This window comes from Bombus flavifrons, chromosome 6, assembly GCF_040668555.2.
Source record: "Bombus flavifrons isolate JBK064 chromosome 6, iyBomFlav1_principal, whole genome shotgun sequence".
Lineage (NCBI taxonomy): Eukaryota > Metazoa > Arthropoda > Insecta > Hymenoptera > Apidae > Bombus > Bombus flavifrons.
In genome coordinates, this window is record NC_138447.1 from 14,074,606 (window position 1) to 14,097,255 (window position 22,650).

Genomic DNA, 22,650 nt, shown 5'->3' on the forward strand with positions numbered 1-22,650 from the left:
CCAATACTTTCGGATGAATCATTACATATCTATACGCTCAATCTTCGGCGAGAAATAGCTGATATTTAAACTGTTAGAACTTCGTAATAAGAAAACAAAACGATCATTCTGGGCTCATTTTAAAGCGTGAGGCCTATACGTTCAGGATCTTTAGCTTCTTCTACAGAGGTACCATTATCATGTAGCGAAGATGCTTTTTCGTTTTGAACATTTTTCAGATTCGTCCGATTCTAGATATATCAACAAATTTTTTGGATGCCTAAAGTTACCACAAATTTGAAGATTAGAGACTTCCTTTATAATGACCTCTGTAGAGTTGATGTACGATATTCTGTCACCGTTTCATTGAACTTTGAATGAAAAGTGTATCGCCGACATTAAAATCATCCCAAGGTGATATTTCAAGTGGAGGTTGCACGTCGGATTTGTACCTCGCACTCTTCTACAAAGTGCAGAAACCTCTGTAGGAAAACGTAACCAAGGATTTTGATGGCTTCACAATTAAGCCCGTAATCGTAATAACAGTTTAAATATCACCAATTTTTTGATAAAAATCTAATGCTCCTTTAATTTTGCACATCAATGCATTTTAAATTTTAAATAAAGTAAAAGAACAAATTTCGATAGACCGATGAATATTTCGGAAACCAATTAAACAATCACCAACTAAGAACTTACTTACTATCGTCCTGTTCTTTTGGGCTGCCGTAATAGTAATGGTTGCTTTAGAGCATCATGAACCTAACCTTTATGCTAGTTCTAAATACGTTCGAATTCTAACACATTGCTTGTATATTATGAAAACAATTTTTGTGTCTTGTTCCTACAGTATTTTTCTAGAATTCGAATATTTACATCAGTTTTGGACAAAAGCAACGGCTAAGTTATAGCAAAAAATTCGACGAAAATATAATTCCAATAACGGATAATAGATCACGAGTTTTATAAATACGAATAAGTTATTCGAGTCGTCATTCACAAATAGAAAATAAATTAACTTGTAGGCTGCAGATTGGTATGCATCTATAGGAAACCTGAAGATACAAAAATACGAATATACATAAATACATATCCGTAGTATATTAATTAATTATTGTCTAATTTGTGTACGATTTCGAGGACAATTTTTTTACGCATCATATTTTTCTAATGCAAATCCCCAATATTGAGCCAAACACATCCGTTGGTACCCGAAAAATTCGTTCACAAAAATTTTTGGAGAAAATGCCGTTTCAAGAGAGGATTGATTGGCGGAGGAGGTTTACATGACATCGTTTTAAGAACGAATTTCTCGGGCCACATGATTGTGCAGTCTTCTCTTTTATATTATATACGATCGATTAGTTGAATATAGTTTTGTTACTTTCTTGAACCGGTAATCTTTCTGTTGTTATTTCTATACTCAGAGGTAGGATCATAATAGTCATTATTTTATTGAATGGATAAATCTATCACACCGTTCTAAGCCAAAAAAACCTTTATTGCACACTCTTACAAAAACTAGGGATAAAAACAAAAAAGCATCTTAAGCCTATCGATTAAATCTATCGATTGTAACTAGGACTATTTTCTTGTTATTATTTCTTATAACTAACGCATCTGCATATGGATGGCGAGCACGAACTCACATTGTCATTTTCAAAACTTTCAGTCAATCATATTACAATGAATTTGAAAGTCGAGATTCAGTTGGGTTCATTACGTGATCGCGCTATTTTTACTCTATTCAGCTCTAATAGGATTTAGCATATAAAAATTCCAAATTCCTATCTTTCCGATATCCTTTTGTAAATTTTAATCACAATATAAATTTTAATAAATCCAAATTTTATACAATTTATAAAATTAATTTTTTAAAATCGTTGTTAAGTAATCGAAAAAAGTATTTATTTTTTATTTTTTTAACTCTCATTTGTAAAATAATTTTCTTCCACATATTCAAACGAAACATCAAAGTAAATATTATTGTAACTGTCAGTTATGTGTATGTCCTCTAATCGTCGTGCGTCCTCCGATTCCCGGTTACACTGCGAGGTAACATTATAAGAGATAATCTCATAAGGATACATGAAAATAAAAAAACGACATCCTGTAAATAGTCGTACCACCTGTTTTACATGTATTCGATAACCTACCAGCCAACTCGTCATTAAATTTAATGAATATATTTTCTATGTATACATATATACAGGGTGGTTGGTAACTGGCGGTACAAGCGGAAAGGGGATTATTCTACGCGAAAAAAGAAGTCGAAAATGTAGAATAAAAATTTTTTTTTCTTAATTTTTTCCATCGAGACAACGATCTACAGTGAGATCCGTTATAACGAGACGTGATAAAGTGCACGCGTACCGAGCGAAAATTCAAAGTCGATTTTCTCGAAAACAAAGCCTCAAACGAAAAATTTTTATTCTATATTTTCGACTTCTTTTTTCGTGTAGTATCACCCCCTTTCCGCTCGTACCACCAGTTACCAACCACCCTGTGTATGCAATGGATGTGTTGACGTACATGTGTGATTGCGTGGTTAGTATGGTTAGACGCCTCTCTAATCGTCACTGTTAGTTATTCCAGCATGATAAATATATCGCATTGATTTTAAATCGTTTTAACGCCGATGTCACGTTTGCCAATAAATAAATGAAGTCACTTAATATTTGGTAAAAATCCGCGACTCTCGAACATATAACTTGATTTAGTACTTTTTGTGATAAAATGTACATATACCGTTGTCAATACCGATAGTGCATAGTAGGTACGCCCACAACACGTTAAACGTGTTTATTTCTACGAAAATTTCGTGGATATTTACCAGAAAAAGGCCTAGTCGAGAGAAGAGGTTAAAAAAAGCACTATTTTTTAACACTAAAATTACCGATAGATAACACGAAGATAGTCAAAATGACTGGTCTTTAAAAAATACGTAATAATAGAATACTTTTATATTTATTGATTCATTACTTTCTTACAGAAGGAATTCCACGTTATGTAGTACATTTTTGGTATTATTAATCCATCTGGGACCATGATCCCTAAACGATGGTTAACACATTTATAAAATTGTAGAACCTGTCATTTTCACTGGTGTGGTATTTCTAGTGTTAGCATCTAGCGATCTAGCGATCGATCCGGAATTTTCCTGATAACTGATATCATCATATCGAATGATATGCAGTAAAAATTTAAAAAACGCATGGGAAGTATTTTGACTGGTATTGGTATAAGTAGCCTTGATACAGAATTATTTTGAGTTTGAATACATAAAAAACAAAATAAAGTTCATTATATTATTCTTTTAGTTATCGTTGCGAAAGTCATTACATCAATGCGGAAAAAAGATATAAAAAAAGCTTAAAATTAAGCTTACATGCAATCTAACTCCTGAAAAAATAGCTCCACCTATCCTACAACATAAATTTTATTTTGTACATTTCTTGTATTTTGTTCTATTTTATACTTTTCCTTATTTGATACTATGTGTCTATAAAGTAAAATTAAAATCAAAAAATGATTTGAAATATTTGTAATTTAAATAGTTTGATTTAATGCTATTCTATTGAAATTATAAAAAAATTATATCTCATTTGTACCTCTTAAAACGGCTTTTTTAATAATAATTCTGTAAATTATTCTAGCATATCAATGATGCTAATAGAAACATTAATGCAGCTCCATTATGTTTAATTTCTGCATATTGTCAATTGATTTAGCTTTATGTGATATTTTGGCGGTTGATAATATAACTAATTGGCGAGGGTCCACTAATATAGAACCTATTGTAATATTATTTGTAAAATGAACTGATGTTACAAACTCTCATAAATACGTTTATTATTTCATTTCATTTTAGAGTAGTAACTTAGTTTATATGACTTTCAGCTCAAACAAGTCCAAAGAACCAAAAGAATAATGATTCAAATGGAGACATAGAGGACAATGTAGAAGTTGGTAAGTATTTGTTTAATTTGTTATAATACAAACATAAAAGGGTACATAATTTTTTTAATATATATGTATATGATATACATTCATTTGAAAGTGGTATCTTAAAATGATAGATGAATTATTTTATTTTTGTTATGACTTATATAGAAAATAGCAAAGCAGGAAATATAGAAACCACGGATGGCAATATAGTAGAAAGTGGAAGAGATCAACATACAAATGGAGGAACCACTGAAGATTAATAACCGATCAAAAAGTATTTCGCACAGTGATTAAAAAAAATATGTGTCAAACATTTATTAAATATGATTGAATTATAACTCTTTCCAAAACAAAAAGAGTGTTGAGTACTTTACACAATTTGTAATCATTAGTTTATATGTAATAATAGAAATTTAAAAGCAAACAATATATTTACAATCTTTCATAATACAATTAAATAAATTAAAATATATATATTTTAAGCAAATAATAAAAAATTATTTCTTTGATTGCTTAAGTATTAATTTATTCTACTTATATAGAACATTATATATCAAGCTTCCATGACTTAACACATTTGTTCGTTACTTTATACTGTTATCATATGATTTTTTATTAAATGTAAATAAATAAAATGGATGTCTTTTAATATTGTATTCTATATTTATTCTATAAACAGAAATACAATTAAAATTTTGTCACAGTTCACTGAATGTACGCAAGTAATTATCCGAAATGAGCCATTTTTCTATAATAATTATCATATAATTGAGGACACCTGTATATAATACTATTGTAAATTTTTCGTGGAGAATACGAAAATTGTCAATTAAGACCATATATTTAAAACAATCACAATTTGTATTTTGTTATCTCCAATTAGTATATCACACAATCACAACTTAAATACATTAATTATACATAAATTTATTTCAATCATATAAAAATTATTGCTCAATCTCAAAAGAAGCGTTTTTTAAATTTTGTTTCTATTAAAATTCTTTTGGTAGTACATTATAAATTTACATTTTATTTAATTATTTTACTGTATTGTCATTGTAAAATGTGTTTCTTTTGTGTTTCTTAAAATACAGAATTAATTTGAATTTATATTATACTATATATTAACATTATTTATATTATTTCTAGTTCTTAATATTTTTGGGTATTCTTGGTTATATACATATACAATATGATGTATTAAGCAAACTATGGACAGACAAAGATACCACTCACTGCCGTTGTTAGCTTTAAAAATTCCATTTTGATATAAATATATCATTACATTTTTATTGCAATGTATTACATTTCATTGTTTTTCCATGTTTTATACGTGTAGATTCGTTAGTTTATAAACAAATATGAAGAGAAATAAAATATTACATTAATAACTAAAACAGATACTCTCCTTTTATTATTATAAAGTTTTAAAGATTAAACACATTTTACACAGTACATAAATTACACAGATTTTGTATTGTATGTTCAATTGTTACATACAAGTAATTTATATTTATTAATATTTTCTACTGTATCAGTACAAAGCTAGTGTTGATGTAGTTGATTATCAGATTTGACAATAATACTTTGTACTTGTTCTATAAAATGAAATAGTCAGATTTGTTATGTTAGCTAATAAGATGGATTAAATATTAATAATTATGTTCCCTATTAGTAAACTGTTTATAAAATGCTATAACAAATGTAATACCAACATGTATAAATATTTATATGATATGATAAATACATATAAATGATCACTTTAAACTGCAATCAAAATTCGTCACTGCGTCTGTAAATTGTAAATTATTGCATGTTTAACAAAATGCAAGACTTGACTAGGAAACATTAAGTAACGACTAGACGTTTAATATACATATAAATATACATTTAACAATTTTTTTTAATGTCTTGACTGTATGCTATTATAGATTGGTTCTATTATCTGGCAACTATATAAAGAACAATAGAACCTCGTTATGCGAACAAGTTAATGCTGAGTCCCTATTAATCGAACTACGTCAAATTGTACATGTACAAACACGTATTCTTATAGCGAATATATTAATATATGTGATCATCTGCATTTATACAAAATATGTCAAAGAAGAAACAGTTGAAATCTTAACGGTTAAATCTTAATATTCGAATTATGTATGTGTATACAAAGGTATAATGAACTATTATCGAAACTATTCTGTTATTTGAACCGCCTTATCCTCCGACCTGCCTGTATAAACGAGGTTCTAGTGTATATTATAATTCTATTAATTTATAACTAAACGTAATTGATTTATAATATACATGCACTAAAAAAGAAATCACGTATTCTTAAGCTGCACGAGAATTAAAAGCTTTAATAAATAATGTAAGAAAACGTGAAATTTGAACGCTAGGAGCAGACACCACATGCCTTATTACCTTTGGCTTTAACAAGAGAAAGCGAAGACACTTGGGGGTACGATAAATTAACTCTTACTAGCGAGCACCAATGTTTTTGTAATTTCAACGAATAAGTTACTCTTTTATTCTTCACGCAATCAGCGTGGACGAATATCAAAGAGTTTTCTACTCGCATTTTTACTTTTTAAATAAACTTTGGCGATTTGCATAAACTCTGTATTATATTCTTTTTACTCATCAAAATAGAATCTATTAATTATATGTTGGATCATTTTTGTTAATGGCAGAGTCGTAGTATACTATGAAATGTGTCCATATAATACACATTGATAAAATTATTTGGTGAATAGGAATGATTTTCTACAGGATAATGGAGCTCTATGTAACAGACGTGGAGATACAAAATCTACCTGAGATCTTGCATCAGTATTGATGATGAAGCCACAGTTTATAGAGAAAGAGAAACTAGCCTCTATGTGATATTCATTGGTAATCATTTAGTTAGGATAGGAATAATTTTCCACAAGATAATGGTGCTCTACATGCCAAGTATGAAGGTAGAAAACTTTAATTCGGCAACAAAATATATTAAAAATATTTTCTGGATGGTATAAGTGTGGCAAATGTGAAAAAATTACAATTATGATGGAGAATTACCTATATGATCATTAAGGTATTCTGTAATAATAGAGTACCTTAACAGAATGATGACTGTAAGCATGTGAAATGGATTTTTCAAATCAGCTTTAAAAGATATGGCACTGTAAGGAAAATACAAAAAATCATCCTCAATGAAAGTAACGGAGTTATGTTTAAGTAGCAGTTGTCAATAATTCCACATTGTTGACACATCCTACTATGCCGAGAAAACAAAACAATCCTAGGTTCTCTTATGAATACATAAGATATTCATTACCTAGATGTATATCAACCCGAGATTTTGCGCAATTATTATTTATCTAATTGGACGCATTGCTAATTGGACATTCCATCACAACAGACAGATAGTGAAAGTAGTGCTCCTAGCGTCCATACCATCATAAAACCAGCAGAGAAGAATCGAGAGCATATGACTAAATCTCTTTTACCGAAGACGAAAGAACGCTCTCCACAGCGTGGATTTACTACTCGAAGTTTCTAGAACTCAAACTTAGAGGAAAAGTATTAGTAGTCTATGAACATAAAATTTTGTTGACCTACTACGTAATCAAATACATTACTAGTATTATCTCTTCAATTTTTAAAAATAAAAATATATTTGTGTAAATACTCTTTTTGATTGGAAAATATCGTTTTAAAAATTGTTCACTTTGTGCGATTTCATCAAATAACATTTGTAAACTTTACAAATCATTATAACTTTCGTATACTTTGTAATAATTTAATTCGATATAAAACCATCCATAATTTTCATTTTTTTCTACAGATAATTAAATTGGTATAAATAAATTTTAGTTTAACTTTATACGACTAATTGTCATAATATAACAATTATTTAGCATTACAAAACTTTCTATTCATCTCACATATACTATATATTCTGCATTTACAAATTTTCATATAATATTTCATGTAGTATGAAATATCAAATTCTTTGGTCATATAAAATAGTAGTTATAAAACAATAATCAAAATTTTAACTGGAGAGAAAATATTAAATAAAAACTGCAATTATATTAATTTAAAAAAACAAAAGTAAGATACTCCAAATATAATTAGGCCTTAAATTATGGTTATTAGTTGTTGTTCCTGATAAGATACATATATTGTAAATAATATTAATAGCCTTTTTTAATAAATAATAATGAAGAAACTAGCGACCTTGGGAACAGAGTTATGGACATCTTATTACTGTTATATTGAAAGTTTTTCAGGAGATCACATCCTTGTTGCTTGTATTATCTCATGTTTAACTTTTTTCATATAAGTTTTTACATAGCTTCTCAATGTAATAGAAGCTATTAGTGTAAAGTTTATAATAAAAATAATGAACTGCAGTCTATATTTCATGTTTCCATTACTACATTTAAAATATAATGGGGTTAAAGATGAGGCAGTGAGATATTAGTGAATTAATCCCTAAATTGAAGGACTGTTATAAAATATAAAAGAAGCATAAAAAATTTTGTTCGTTGTGTAATCTGTAGAATTCCAAATTGTTTATGTTGCCATAATTTGTTAATTTAAAACAAACGCTATCAAAAAGATATCTATGCAAATACGTCGATTAAGGGGAATAATGATGACTATTGACATGTCTTTGCTTCCTTCTAAATATAAAGGCAAGAATTGAACGCAGCCGCCACCAACGACTGTGTTTACGTACCGAATTTCTTGACCTTTCTTTAGCTCGAATTTGTCTGACTAATGAATAAAATGCATCATCTATAAACTGTCTAAGAGCTGCAGATGTTTCATAAAAAGGGCAACCAAGCTGCTCAGCAAGTGCCTTTCCTTCTTCTGTAGTTACCTATAATATGTTTCTCATGTTAACAAAATCAGTGAATCTCAGTTAGAATGGAAAATTGTGTTTTACCTTTCGCTGATGTTGCAAGTCAAATTTGTTACCAACTAATACCAATGGTATATCTTCATTAGCTCTCACACGTGTTATCAATTTTCGATATTCCAAAGCTTCCTGAAAGCTATGTCTATCAGTTACAGAGTAACATATCATAAAGCCCTCTCCACATCTCATATACTGGTCACGCATGGCTGTAAATTCCACCTACACATAAAAAAAAAATATTACATATAACATTTATATATATATAAAATTACAATACGATGAATTCACTTTCTTATGAAACCATGTTAAGAACAAATTCTGACCTGGCCTGCAGTGTCCAATATATCTAAAAGTGCAGCTTCACCATCTATAACTGCTTGTTGCTGATATGAATCCTCTGTCAATAAGAAAGAACATTAAATGAAATATTCTTCCAAAAGTTAAGAAATAATAAGAACAAAATTTTACAGACATTTTTCGGAGTTTTCAATTTTCATTACAACATACATGAAATAAACTCTTACCTATAGTTGGATCATGATAATCAAGAAAGCTATGACTGACAAATTGCAATGTGACAGCTGAAAAATTAATTTCCATAATATATATGAAATATAACATGTTTTTCTAATTAAACGATGACAAATAAAACTGGATTATACCTGATTTACCAACACCACCATCGCCCAAAACAACAATCTTGTAAACCCTAAGTCCACCCCTGGTAATGGGTTGCGAGACTACCGGTACGTCATTCTTGCCGTTCAAGGCTACGCTCTTATCCTGCAGGATGTCAGCTGACATCGTTAGGAAATATACTGTTTGTTGGTAACCTAATGTTTGGTACAGCTACAAGCTTGCACTTTTACAAACTGACTGACATACTTGATCACGTATCGGAACACGCGCGTAGACACACCCGTATCGGTTATTAGATCGGGAAAGATACGGTACATGTTTGATCGCGATTGCAAGCCACCGTTTTTTATCTACTAGTTTGGAACTGCACCAAGTGACACTTAATGGCTAAAAGTTATTTTTTACAGTTAGACACAGCATGGCTGATGAGCATAGGCTGACAACCGGGCTTGACAGAACGTGACAGTCGCAAAGATTAAGCACGCGCGGATTCGTGCACCCAGGGGCGTATCCACTTGCTCTATTGTTAGTATAATAGATCCATTTATATATCTACAGGGTGTCTTAGGTTTTAACGACAAAACTTACAGTACGAAACTTACTTATCGGCCTAAGAAAAAAAAAGTTATATAAATATAGGTCGTTTAGCACTTTATTAAAAAGTTATGAGAAAAATATGAAATGCAAAGTAATGGATTTGCGGTTACTACAATGAAATGTAGGAATAAATCACCAATACTTACTTTTATTCTATTTACGCGAGCTGTGCTTGCTATCTCAGGCTGTCCAAGGTAGTATAATACTTTTAGCACTTCCAGAAGTAACTAATATTCTATCTCAAAATGCAGATAAAAATCCAATGGCATGAGATCAGGCGATCTTGGAAGCCAAGGTATTGGCCCTCTTCGACCTATCCATCTGTGAGGAAAATAATTGTTTAATTCACAAATATTATGTATTCCATAATGTACCGGACAGCTATCCAGTTGCATCCACATGTTTTGAATTCTTGTATTAGGGAATCCGTTTTGATATTCTCTCACAGCAGTTCAGGTATTTTCATTGCAGAAACAAACGAAATGTATATCTGCATACTCTCGATTTGTAAATGATTGCGGCTTTTTCGTATGAAGTCCACTAACTTACTAACGATTCAATGGTACTGGCAGAAATTATCACGAAATTACCTTAAGAAATTGTTGACGACTTCGACACAGCACGCAAAGATAGACTAACAATAAATGTAAATATTGCTGATATAATTCTTACATTGTATCGCAGTAATAGCTATATGATATTCCCTTCGTGTTTGATATTTCTTTTATAACTTCTTAATAAAGTTTTGAACTATTTATGTTCTTATAACATTCTTTTCTTATTTACACAAGTTTCGCCGTTAAAATCTGGTATACGTTGTAATATGTATATATATATATATATTATATATATTTTAATTTAATTTCACATTCTTGTAACTAACTTTACTGTTAATTTTTTGGCAAAGAAGAATAGAAGTTTCGCTTATTGAAATATCTTCGATTTCCAATGAAGTTTGATCGAAATATTAAAGTTAATACAAGAGGTAGAACAAATACTTGCATATCTTGTATTTAATGTCAATATTGTGATGTAACTTTTTATAATAACTTATAATAATAAATTACAATTGAAATGCAGATAACTTATGCAATTGTACAAATAAATTAGAAAATAAATGCAAGGGTAAACTATTATTATTTAAGTACATAGTATTCGTTAGTAAACGAACTTTTTTAAATTATGGATTTGTTACTGTAAAATGCAATTCAGTTTCGTGAAAAATGTTATATAATCTACATATGTATTTAACTATATTTATATTACAATCACGTTACAAATCAAAAATTTTTGATCAATATGAAATATACCGGTGCAATATGCATGCGTAGAATAGTGCACGCACATCGATAAAGATTTCCTCTTTGTATAATAGAAATTTATTGATTCATATAAAGAAACATATATATATTTATTATGTATGCATTAACGAAATTCATTCGTATAATGTCATATACAATAATACACTTGACAATTAAAACTTTGACTTATTATTTTCTTATGATAGTTTTAATATCTTTATTGTTAGAGGTAAATTAATATATTCTTTCTAATATATATATATATACATATATATATTGTATTATATATATATAAAATTTATTATTCGTTAAAATAAAAATTCTATGATATGAAAATTGAATGTTTATGTGTATGTATGTACAATATAAACGAGAATGATAGGAAAATAGTTCTTAACATTTTTAGTATTCTTTTCGATATTCTTGAGGAACTGAAATGAATGAAATATAATGCGGTTGAAAATGTAAAATAAAACAATTATGTTTGTTTCTTGTAGTTTCATCTTTAAACATTTTAGAAAGTATAAATATTGCAAAAAACAAATTTGGTATCTATCGAGATTTGTATATAGATATATACATACATCAGTTTATGATTCGAGTTAATAAAGGGTCTGTACTGCTATGGTTGTATATTACTATTAGGGACATAAGGTATAAGCAAATCTCTCATGACTAAAGTGCGAGGTAGAATTGTACTGATTGCAATCTGTTTGTAAGCAATATATCTTTGATTTGATGTTATCTGACAAGATTGACGCGCTCAGATAAATCAAATTTCTGAAAATACGTACATGTTTGATTTGGGAGGTTATGAAACTATTGTTATAGATACTAAGCATTATGAAGACTTTCTCCAATAAAGCGAAACCAAATGTTAAATACGTACATACGGAGATACTTTCATCGAAGAAAAGTACTGGTGTAAACATTATTCATGAACATTTTCATTGTCATATCATCGTTTTCGAAATCAAATTAACATGTTTGGCAGAATATTATTATTACAAGATGGAAAACACGTGGGCATTTTAACAATTGTGTGTAAATAGTAAAGAATAATGAAATAAGTGTATATGTAATGACCCTCGTGTTTTTGATACCTGAGTTTTTTCATTGTTCAATTAACATTCTTCCCTGACATTTTGATCCTTGTTCTCAATGATAGTAAACAAAGTGCATAAGTGTATTAAATGTTTTTAAATATCATTAAACAGGGTAAAAATATATGTATATATATATGCTGAAGTTAAAAATAATTATGAGATTATTAAAATAGGAAGAAAAACTATCTAGGAAACAATTTTAATCCAAAAGCACGGCGTAATGTGTACTTTAAATAAAGTTGTAAGTTCTTCATTGATGAACATATAAGCTAACATATTGTATAATATAATATATAGCATAAAAGTATAAAACATAATATTTTAATATGTTTTCAGATATCCAAATTCCTTTATAGGAAATATAACACACACATATTAAGTTGTAAATTAAACAGAAGTTTTTAAATTTGTCACTTAATAAGATATCAAGGTGACATGTTCCCTAATATATGCATGTGGTTATGTTAACTAAATTCTTATAAGATGTCAGTTGCCTCTTGTTCAAGAACTAGGAGAATGGATACTATAAGTAGTCAAGAAGAAATGATATATGAAAAATGGGAACGTTTTCATAATTGGGTACATTGCATGTGTATTGTTACTTTTGATCTTGAATTAGGTCAAGCTATAGAGGTACCCTCTTATTACATTTTATATTTAATTTTTAATACAATTATTTATTTATAAACATCTTATATTTATAGTGATATCTGTTTTTCTTTTATACAGGCTATATATCCATCTCATATCAAACTATCTGAACAAGAGAGATCTAATGTTTGTTATCTTGCTTTTCCCGATTCTAACTCTGGTTGTATGGGAGATACACAATATCATGTCAGAATAAGACAGAGTGGAGCTATCCTTCAAGAGACTAAAGCCTTAAAAGAATACGACAGAAAGTCACCTCCATTTTTACAATGTGATAAAGATTATTATTGGGGTTATGTATACTTTCGTCAAGTGAAAGATAAGTCTCTTCCAAGAGGATATTTCCAAAAGGTTTATTTTATATACTAAAATAATAAAGATGTAAATACAGGATCTTGAAGCATAAATAATAACTTTATTTACATGCTAGAGTATTGTTATAATTACAAAACTGCCATTTGTGAATCTCTTTGGTGAATTGTGTGCTTTAATTGCACCTGAATTTTTTGAAATGGGCAATGCAGTGATGGAAGCTATTGTAAGAGAAATTGATCAATGGCCTCCTCCAATACCAGGCCAAGTAGTGCATTTACCACTTATAGGTGTTTTATTTCAGGTAAAAGTTAATACATTGTAATTCGTATTTCCACCATATGTTATTTTTCATTCTTTATATTTTAGACATATATTCCAAATCAAAACTATAAAGCAACTGCACCTACAATTGCTGCCATGGATCATGCGCCAAATTTTCATGCAACTCGAAGACTAATTTTAACATCTGCCAATGAAGGAGATATGTTTAGAAGTCTAGCTAGTGTTGTAAGTTATGTACATTTATTATGGGAATTAGTATTACTTAGTGAACCAATTGTTGTTATGGCTGGTTCACCTACTGGTTGCTCTGAAATGGTCCAAGCACTTATTGCGTGAGTATTTTATTATATTTCGTGAATAGTTAAAAATAATTTTAATAAGAAAATGAAATAAAAAAATACGCTATTTTTTAGGATGATTGCACCACTAAAATATTGTGCTGATCACCGACCTTATTTTACAATTCATGATTCTGAATTTAAAGAATATACTACAGATGCTCCATCACCACCTGCTGTAATATTAGGTGTAACAAATCCATTTTTTGCCAAAACTCTACAGCATTGGCCTCATATTATAAGAATAAGTAATGGAACTAGTAATGGTAAGTTCTATGAAACAGTATATACATAGAATATTTAAATATTTTTTATATTTTAGAGAATCAAAGGTACAAAATAAAGAAATCAGAGAATCTCAAAATATTAGATTCAAAGCCAGGAGTTTATACTCAGTATAAACCTTTCCTTCAGAAGGATAAAACTATATTGAAGAAATTATTTAGAGGTATCCAAACAAAGAGGCCAGGGGAAGTGCAAACAGCTCTTTTAAAACGTCATTTGATAGAACTGACTGAAAGTTTTATGATACCTCTCGAAAGATATATTGCAAGTCTTATGCCATTACAAAAGGACATATCACCTTTTAAAGTAATTATCATTTTGTCTATTGAATGTTTTAAACAGTTGGAACTATAATATACATATATTATAATTATTTTAGGCTACACCCATACCTGAATTATTTAATCCAAACGATTTCTTAGCTACTTTAAGTAGTGCTGGACCACAATTAACCACAGGCATAAAAGGAGATTGGGTAGGATTATATCGACGATTTTTCCGTTCACCTAATTTTTCTGGTTGGTTTCATACTAGATATACAGAGTTATCACAAAAGTTACAAGTTATACAACTTGAGGCATTATCACAAGCGGTATGTTCGCGTTCAATATAAAAATTTGATCTGTTTTTAAAAATAAAAATGTTTATTTGTTTTATTTCTTAAACAAATTATCATTATTGTAGGATTTAAAAACCTGGGTGCAAGGAAAACAGGAAGTAGAATTGGTAGATATGATTCTTAGAATTCGGCAGAAATTAGAAAAGACTTACGTTGATGAAGTACCTATAGGTAATTCTGTAAGGGAAAAACTTCAAGAAAGAATAAATGACATCACACATACATTGCCAGATGATTTAAAAGGCATTCTGAATCATGAATCTTGACATTACGATTACTGTATTAATTTTAAAACTCGTTAAATGGTATCACCATTTAAAAACAATTTAAAGTTATCAACATGTGATGAAAAAATTAGATTGAAAATATGTCCAACAGTTGTCTCTGTTGATACATAATAAAAAATTGACTTGAATGAAAAAAATAATGACTAAAATGTGTAAAAGACATAAAAGACATAAAAGACATAAAAATGTAGAAATATAACTGTGTTGATGTACTTTGGAAAAAGTAATTTATTTTTACTTGTAATTCCATTGTTGATTCAAATGATTAAATACTCTGAAGTGGATATTATAGGATGAAATATTCTTTTTATATGTAACATGAAACGTGATACAAAAGTCAATAATGGTGCGTGAAATATTTCATAGGTGCAACAAAAGACTTATGAGCTCACGTTAGTATTCCTACAATTATAAAATGTTAGGTATATTTATCATGTTTCTTTTGCGTAAATGATTATATTGTTTTCTAATATTTTACAATTTATATCTACGTTGTATAACCATGTCTCTTCCTCTAACCATCGTTTAATTTAAACAGTTTTTAATAATATTGGGCTCCTTTTTTGAACGTCCAAAAAATATATTTTTTATTCCAAAAGTTATTATAGATTGTCATCGTATGTGAAGGTAACATAAAAAAGAGAGTACTAACTGCTATATGTACATATGTGTTTAATTTGAGATTTGTAAATATTGATATGAATGATAAATATAATAAAGATTTATTTTAATAATGTGGTTATGCATATGTTTATTATAATCACCTTATCTAATGAAGAGGAATCATTACTTAATTTTTTACATTTAAACTATTTCTATATATTGTTTATATGTACTATTTTTTTTTTAATATAATTGCTTTAACTAAATTTTATATTTTTAAGTACAAGGTAGGTACGTTTTGTCAAATCAGAACACAGTTTTCTATCTTCACTCTTATTGGTCGTTAAAAGTATATCTTGACTTTTATTGGTTATATGCTGAGCGCGGTAATAATATGTCCATCGAAAATTGTACCAATCCGAAGAAAGTATCCTCACGACAAGATTTTAAAATAAAATACTAACCGTTTGTTGTGACTGTGGATTCACGAGCTTCCTGTGGAAGAAATATGCGTTAATGTTTATTTTGTTTTAATTGTTTAAATTTTCATATAGCATGTGAAAGCAGGTATTAATCTAACGTTTCATAAGTGACTACTATAGATATGAAGTAAAAGGTATATATTTAAAATTGTTAACAGGTTATCGGTTTATTTAAAAATAAGATTTGTTTTCAGAAGTATGCAATAAAGGAAGAATTTAATTTTTCCATTCATTAAACAATATTTGTTTAATAAGCGCAAAGATATTTTATTTTTAATGTGACATAATTAATCGAAAGTTTTATCACAAGAAGGTATGAACAAAATTTTGATCGTTTTTTTCCATTACAAGGATTAATATAACAAAAGAATAACATATATTTTTCAAATGTTTGTAGATGAATAACACATTAGATTCTATTAGAACTTCTTATAATAATCCTCCAGATGACATGTCATATTTATTTGGCAGAGATCCTAGTATATTAGCTTATGGAAAGAGACCTTGTGTATTAAAGGAAACTAAGAAAAATTTACTTTCTGTTTATGACACTGAAACTCAAAGTGAAGAATCCAATTATACTGTACAAAGTGGTTCTTTAAATTCAGAATCAGAAACTTCACAAACAGTTAAAGTATATTTACGAATGAAACCATTCCCTAAGAAATTAAAATTATCTGAAGAGCAACAAGATGCATATAAAATTATCAATTCCACTACTTTGTTCACAAGATTGCCTACTTTAGATAATAATACCAGCTGCTTCAAGAGATCCAATAGTACCGATATTGTGTGTAGGAAGTTTACATTTACTAAAACCTTTGGACCAGAAACTACTCAGCTGGAATTGTTTGAACAATCTGTAAAGCAACAAATGATAGATTTTCTAAGTGGACAGAATTGTACTATCATGACTTATGGTAAATATATTATACAATTAAATTTATATATAATAATTTATATAATGTTCTAAATCATTTTAATATAATTTCATAGGTACTACAAATTCCGGGAAATCTTATACATTACAAGGGACTACCACATCCCCTGGAATAGTACCAAGATGCTTAGAATTTGTATTTTCAAACATTACACCAAAGTCTACTCCTTCTTATAAACCTGTGAATCACTGTGATATTGTTATTTTGGATCCTCTTGAACGTGCCCAAGAATTAGAGATAAAAACCAAGTTACTAACATTTGCTTCTGTAGATAAATATCAGTTTATTAATGCTTATAAAGAGATGCAAAAATTATTGCAAGAGGAATCACCTATTAGACCTAGTCAATGTATTGGTGCACATTATTCTGTTTGGGTTTCTTTCGCTGAAATTTATAATGAAATTGTATATGATCTTTTATCAAATGAGTGTCAGAAAAAGAGAACGCCTCTTAAATTAGCGACAGATACCCATGGAAGAACATTTATTAAAGGTTTAAAGACTGTTTGTGTGAACTCTGGTTCTGAGGCTTATCAAGTTTTAATGGCAGGACAATATAATTTGAAAGTAGCTGCAACTGCTTTGAATGCAAGAAGCTCAAGATCACATTGTATATTCACCATAAAATTATTGAAATATTATATTGAGAATGATCCCAGTTCTGTTGAAGTTAGCACGTATGTAGAAAATAATCTTTTTTATTTTTATTAGATATTAATTACATGCTTTGTTACTTGTTATTTCTCAAATGATAGGTTTGCATTTTGTGATTTGGCTGGATCAGAACGATTAAAAAAAACCTTAAATATTGGAGACAGATTAAAAGAAGCACAAAATATTAATACAAGTCTCCTAGTATTAGGGAGATGTTTAAAAACCATTCATGAAGGACAGTTATCGAAACAGAAAATAGAACATATTGGCCCATTCAGAGAATCAAAATTAACAAGACTATTTCAAAAAGCTTTATCTGGAAAAGAGCATATAATTTTAATAGTCAATATTAATCCTATACCAAATTTGTACATAGAAACACAAAATGTGCTCAATTTTTCTGCTATTGCAAAAAAGATAGTTATAGAAAAAGAGAAAGTATGCAAGAAAACTAAATCGAGATTTTCACGAATAGTTACACAAAGCATAAAAACAGAAACTGATTGGGATGCTACAGAACTGGAAAGTGAAGGTATGCCTTGTATTATTAATCTTAATTTACAGTAGAATTTATAATTTTGAATTATCTTTATAGATTGGCAAAATATAGTTGATGATAACTCTGATTATGGTCAGTCAGAAGATTACAATGAGTTAATAAGTGAAAATAAAAGATTGAAAAAAGAACTTGCTACTTTAAAAAGTTCTGCATTGACTCGCGATCTGCAGATACGCGAAGAAATGGCTGACACTTATACATCTATAATGAAAAATCTTGAAACAGAATGGAAGTATGTACTAAATCATTCGTTTTCTCTGTGCTAACATTTTTCATGTAAACTTTGTCAAATATCATTTAGGAATCGTATGAAAGACGTGGAAGAACAACAAGAAGATGTACTTCACTGGTCTGTAAAACAAGTTGAAGATTTTTATAAGGAAAAATTGGAACAGCTTAATAGTCGTAAAAGAAGACGTTCGTCTGTTTCTATTAATAATTTAGATCTAGATGATGACTCCAAAAACATTGAAGAATTAGAAATTGAAAATTCACATTTAACGTCGAAGATCATCTTGTTAAAAAATAGCGTGAAGGAACTTAAGGAAGCAAATCAAAACTTAATGGCTGAAAAAACTAAAATAACTTTCGAACTCAGTTTGTCAAAGGAAGATCTAAAAAATGCAAACAATTTATTAAATGCAGTTCAAAAGGATGTCTGTTCGGATGAAGATACAACTCGTTATGTAGAAGAATTAAGTTCTCAATTATCTGCCAGGGAGGAACAGGTTAAGGTATGATAATTATTAATTAATACTATATTTATAATTTTCGCGATATTAAACATATTTTTCGTTGTGTATTATTCCAGAAACTTAAGATATTTTTAAATGAAGCAAAACAAGAATATATTGATATTACTACAAAAGAGAGAGAAAAAGAACGTATAATTAAAGAGCAAGAAGAAGAGTTATATGACAAACAGGAAACAATAGATGATTTAGAAGCAGAACTTGCACATATTAATTTGTGTTTAACAGAAGAAACTAAAACAGTTGATATATTTGAAGAAAAATTAGAAAATCAAAATAAAATTATACTGAATTATGAAAACAAAGTACAAGATTTGGAAGATCAAATACGTAAATTGGAAAATGAGAACTTGTTATTAAATGAATTTAAATTACTCAAAGAAACAGTTGATACTACAAAGAACATAGAACAAGATTGGGAATATAAAGATAATGTATGTTATTATTTACATTTCATAATATACCACGGCATTGATTAAGTGCACTAATAACATAAATCTTTATTTTATAGGAATGTAAAGACATTAAAGGTAGAAATATTGCCATTGAAGAAGATTTATCTTCTGATCTCAAAGTAGAAGTAGTAATAGTGGATTCAAATAATAAGCATACACAGACAGGTATGTATACATAATTTTATACAACTTTAAAGTCATGATGTAATTTAATATATTATTAACTTTACAGAACATATATCCGATGCTCAAATGGAAGAAACGGTACTGGCAGTAGGCAAAGAAAATTCTGCTCTGGAAGAAAAATTAGTTCGAAGTACAACTGAAATACAAAGTTTAAAGCAAGAACTGGAGTTTGCCAAAGTCAAGTTAAAAGATATATCTGAACAGATATGTAATTTAAAAATGAATAGTACACAATCTAAAAACCGCAATGATGAAAGTGTAAAAGAGAAAGTAACGGTAGAAACAGTAGACATAAGTTGTCAAGCGCACGTAGAATCTAATGAAGCTTCTTTACAAACATCTAAGAACTATGTATTCAATAAAAGTAGTCAAACTATTGAAAATGTGATAAAAGAAGAGGCTAGCCAGACAAGTTTTGCTGAAGAGACTGATGATCATGAGATTATATTAGATAAATTGACAAAATTAATGGTAAAATACGATGACATTAAGACACAGTATGAAGAAAAATGTCTGGTTGGTAATTAAATGTAATATGATGCTCTTTTTTTCATACCTGCATAATTCTTTTTTTATTTTCAAGATGAAAGAAGAAGTGGACCAAAAGGTATTAGTTTTAGAAGAAAAAATAGAAAAACTTGTTGAAGAAAATAATGAAAGTAAGGCTAATGCAGAAGAATATAAACAATCGATTGATTTGCTTCAGAAAGAACTTTCTTTAATAAAGCAAGATAAAATGCAGATTCAAGAGACGTTAAAAAACGCAAATAATATTAAGACTTTTTTAAAAACAGAAACTAGCGATTACGAACAAGAAAGTAAAGAGAATGATGGGCGGCTTCCTTTCACTAAAAGTGACTGTAGTGAGTGTACGGAAGTAGGTTACTTTTTATTATTCTATAACAACTTTTTATACAAATTTTTATACAAATGTAATAAAAAGATTATATATTTACAGAAATTGAATGCGTTGCAAGCAGAGTTTGATAATCATATTTCAAAGGTATGTATAAGTAATATCACCATTCTTTACAGTAATATAATCTGTTTAATTTTATTTTAGTGTAAAAATGAACACGAAGAAGCAACAAATAACTTACAAAGAGAACTTTCATCCATGGTAGAAAAGTATAATATCAAATCGCAGGTATTTAATTAAATTCATATAAATATACTATATGTATATATATATTCTTCAGTAAAATTTAATAATTTTTTTAATAAAACTCTAGTGTCTCGATGCTCATGCCGCTAAAATAGTAGAGCTAGAACGTAATCTTGATAGTATAACTGAGCTTCAGGAAAAAATTCGCGAATTAAATAAGAATTTAGAAACATGTCAAGTTGAAAAAGATCAACTGCAAAAGTTATTGGATGAGAATAATGATAAGCTTTTACAACTTGAAGATCGTTTGGGACAAGCAGAGGAACAAGAGCGAGAGAAAGATGCTGAAATTATTTCTCTTCAAAAAGGTTAGTTCAGTATCTATGGTATGTTATTTTAACAAATGATATTCCCCTTAAAGTTACTACATTGTGCATTTTCACAGAAATGAAATTTATGATACAAAAACACGAAGAAAATGATGACAGAAGCGATAAATTAATGGAAATAGAAATGAAGAGTACAATTAAGAATCTAACAGATACGAAAGAAATGCTTGCTCGAAAGCAAGAATATATCGAACAGTTAGAAATGCGCGTTAAACATAGCGAACAAAATGCCAAAATATTAGATCTTTTAGAACAAACTGCTCAAGAAAGGAAAGAGGAGAACGAAAGGTTAAGAACTGTAAATGATGAACTGAGAAATGGCTTGGTCGAGAAAGAGCGTGAAATGGAATCATTTATGAAGAATAGAGATGAAATGGTGGCGAAGTATGAAAGCTTAGTAAAAAGTCAACAAGAAGAGTTGGAAAAGCAAAAGCAAAAGGTATCTTCATTACAAAATTTAATACAGTTTAACAAGCTTTCTTTAATAACTGCCTTTTGTAGTTAATAAAGAATCGTTCTAAGGATAAAGAGTGTTGTGAAAATACATCTGAAGACGAGGTGATACATAAAGATCGCCGAGTAAGACGTCCACCAAAGAAGTTTACACCATCATCTCCAAAACAGGATGAAATTTCAGTGATCGATCTTTCTGGCTCGGATTCAAAGTATATTACACAAAAATGAGATATAAAAGAGTAGTATGTCTTTCTAAGTTAAAAATTTATACTAAAACATATTACTTTTATATTTTAGACGAAGTGTAAAACGCACTACTACTTTACCATCTCGGGAAACAGCTTCGGAAAGGAAGAAAAATACCCGTAGAAAGAAATTGTACATTACAGAAGATGAATCTTTCCAAGATATCGAACCGCTCGAGGTAAGTTTTAAAAATTTTTTTTATAATCTATCGAATACATCATTTATTCATTTTGCATATTGTTTGTTTGTTTAGAGTACATTAACTATCACACCGTCAGTACCAACTCGTAAATTAAGAAGCAGACGAAAATAATATATTTTGCAATATATTATATCGTTTAATGTATTGTAAATAGATCATGCTAATTAAGGACAGATTAATAAAAAGCAGCAGTATTTTTGTATCTTTAAAATGTATTTCGTATTAAAATACCGTGTTTTTTTAAAAATATGATGCCTTTTTTATCAATACCATTACACTCTAAAAATATTAAATTATGTAAGCAGTTTTATAAATATAAAAGTATTGACATTACACATTGTACCACAACATTAACACTCCA

General features: G+C 28.9%; 3 protein-coding genes and 1 long non-coding RNA gene across 5 annotated transcripts; 3 read left to right on the plus strand and 1 right to left on the minus strand.

Moving 5' to 3' along the window:
- The first annotated feature begins 3,738 nt into the window (after positions 1-3,738).
- LOC138180679 (uncharacterized) lies at positions 3,739-4,436 on the plus strand. The gene is made up of 2 exons (XR_011173352.1): positions 3,739-3,948; positions 4,093-4,436. It is a non-coding gene; the product is annotated as an uncharacterized LOC138180679 (long non-coding RNA).
- A 3,655-nt stretch (positions 4,437-8,091) lies between these two features.
- Positions 8,092-9,781, minus strand: Ric (Ras-related protein interacting with calmodulin). The gene is made up of 5 exons (XM_069114745.1): positions 9,502-9,781; positions 9,364-9,420; positions 9,163-9,236; positions 8,867-9,058; positions 8,092-8,800 (listed from the first exon to the last, which is right to left on the minus strand). The coding sequence occupies exons 1-5, from the start codon at positions 9,641-9,643 to the stop codon at positions 8,558-8,560; spliced, it is 708 nt and encodes a 235-aa protein (XP_068970846.1). The 5' UTR covers positions 9,644-9,781; the 3' UTR covers positions 8,092-8,557.
- A 2,061-nt stretch (positions 9,782-11,842) lies between these two features.
- Positions 11,843-15,993, plus strand: LOC138180693 (protein DENND6A). The gene is made up of 9 exons (XM_069114764.1): positions 11,843-12,723; positions 12,819-13,115; positions 13,212-13,484; positions 13,564-13,749; positions 13,815-14,062; positions 14,144-14,334; positions 14,391-14,659; positions 14,733-14,945; positions 15,038-15,993. Exons 2-9 carry the CDS (start codon positions 12,966-12,968, stop codon positions 15,236-15,238), a joined length of 1,731 nt encoding a protein of 576 aa, XP_068970865.1. The 5' UTR covers positions 11,843-12,723; positions 12,819-12,965; the 3' UTR covers positions 15,239-15,993.
- Positions 15,994-16,308: 315 nt separating this feature from the next.
- LOC138180691 (kinesin-like protein KIF20A) lies at positions 16,309-22,540 on the plus strand. Of its 2 annotated transcripts, none has more exons than XM_069114760.1 (18): positions 16,309-16,429; positions 16,539-16,657; positions 16,742-17,264; positions 17,341-17,962; positions 18,041-18,471; positions 18,535-18,730; positions 18,800-19,232; positions 19,310-19,684; positions 19,762-19,870; positions 19,938-20,407; positions 20,475-20,768; positions 20,850-20,894; positions 20,955-21,038; positions 21,124-21,364; positions 21,442-21,824; positions 21,887-22,050; positions 22,139-22,265; positions 22,341-22,540. In XM_069114760.1, exons 3-18 carry the CDS (start codon positions 16,742-16,744, stop codon positions 22,398-22,400), a joined length of 4,557 nt encoding a protein of 1,518 aa, XP_068970861.1. In that variant the 5' UTR covers positions 16,309-16,429; positions 16,539-16,657; the 3' UTR covers positions 22,401-22,540. The 2 variants fall into 2 exon arrangements, with proteins under 2 accessions (XP_068970861.1, XP_068970862.1); XM_069114761.1 differs by lacking the exon at positions 16,309-16,429 and adding an exon at positions 16,453-16,471.
- The last annotated feature ends 110 nt before the right edge of the window (positions 22,541-22,650 follow it).

Excerpts from the sequence above, each read along its gene's own strand:
- Ric (XM_069114745.1), bottom strand. The coding sequence starts at position 9,643 with ATGTCAGCTGACATCCTGCAGGATAAGAGCGTAGCCTTGAACGGCAAG. Across the intron at positions 9,237-9,363 it reads TTATCATGATCCAACTATAG|AGGATTCATATCAGCAACAA; the intron begins GTAAGAGTTTAT and ends TCTTATTGACAG. Across the intron at positions 8,801-8,866 it reads ACTTGCAACATCAGCGAAAG|GTAACTACAGAAGAAGGAAA; the intron begins GTAAAACACAAT and ends AACATATTATAG.
- LOC138180693 (XM_069114764.1), top strand. The coding sequence starts at position 12,966 with ATGTCAGTTGCCTCTTGTTCAAGAACTAGGAGAATGGATACTATAAGT. Across the intron at positions 13,116-13,211 it reads AATTAGGTCAAGCTATAGAG|GCTATATATCCATCTCATAT; the intron begins GTACCCTCTTAT and ends TCTTTTATACAG. Across the intron at positions 14,946-15,037 it reads TTGAGGCATTATCACAAGCG|GATTTAAAAACCTGGGTGCA; the intron begins GTATGTTCGCGT and ends TCATTATTGTAG.
- LOC138180691 (XM_069114760.1), top strand. The coding sequence starts at position 16,742 with ATGAATAACACATTAGATTCTATTAGAACTTCTTATAATAATCCTCCA. Across the intron at positions 18,731-18,799 it reads AATCTTGAAACAGAATGGAA|GAATCGTATGAAAGACGTGG; the intron begins GTATGTACTAAA and ends AATATCATTTAG. Across the intron at positions 20,895-20,954 it reads TTGATAATCATATTTCAAAG|TGTAAAAATGAACACGAAGA; the intron begins GTATGTATAAGT and ends ATTTTATTTTAG.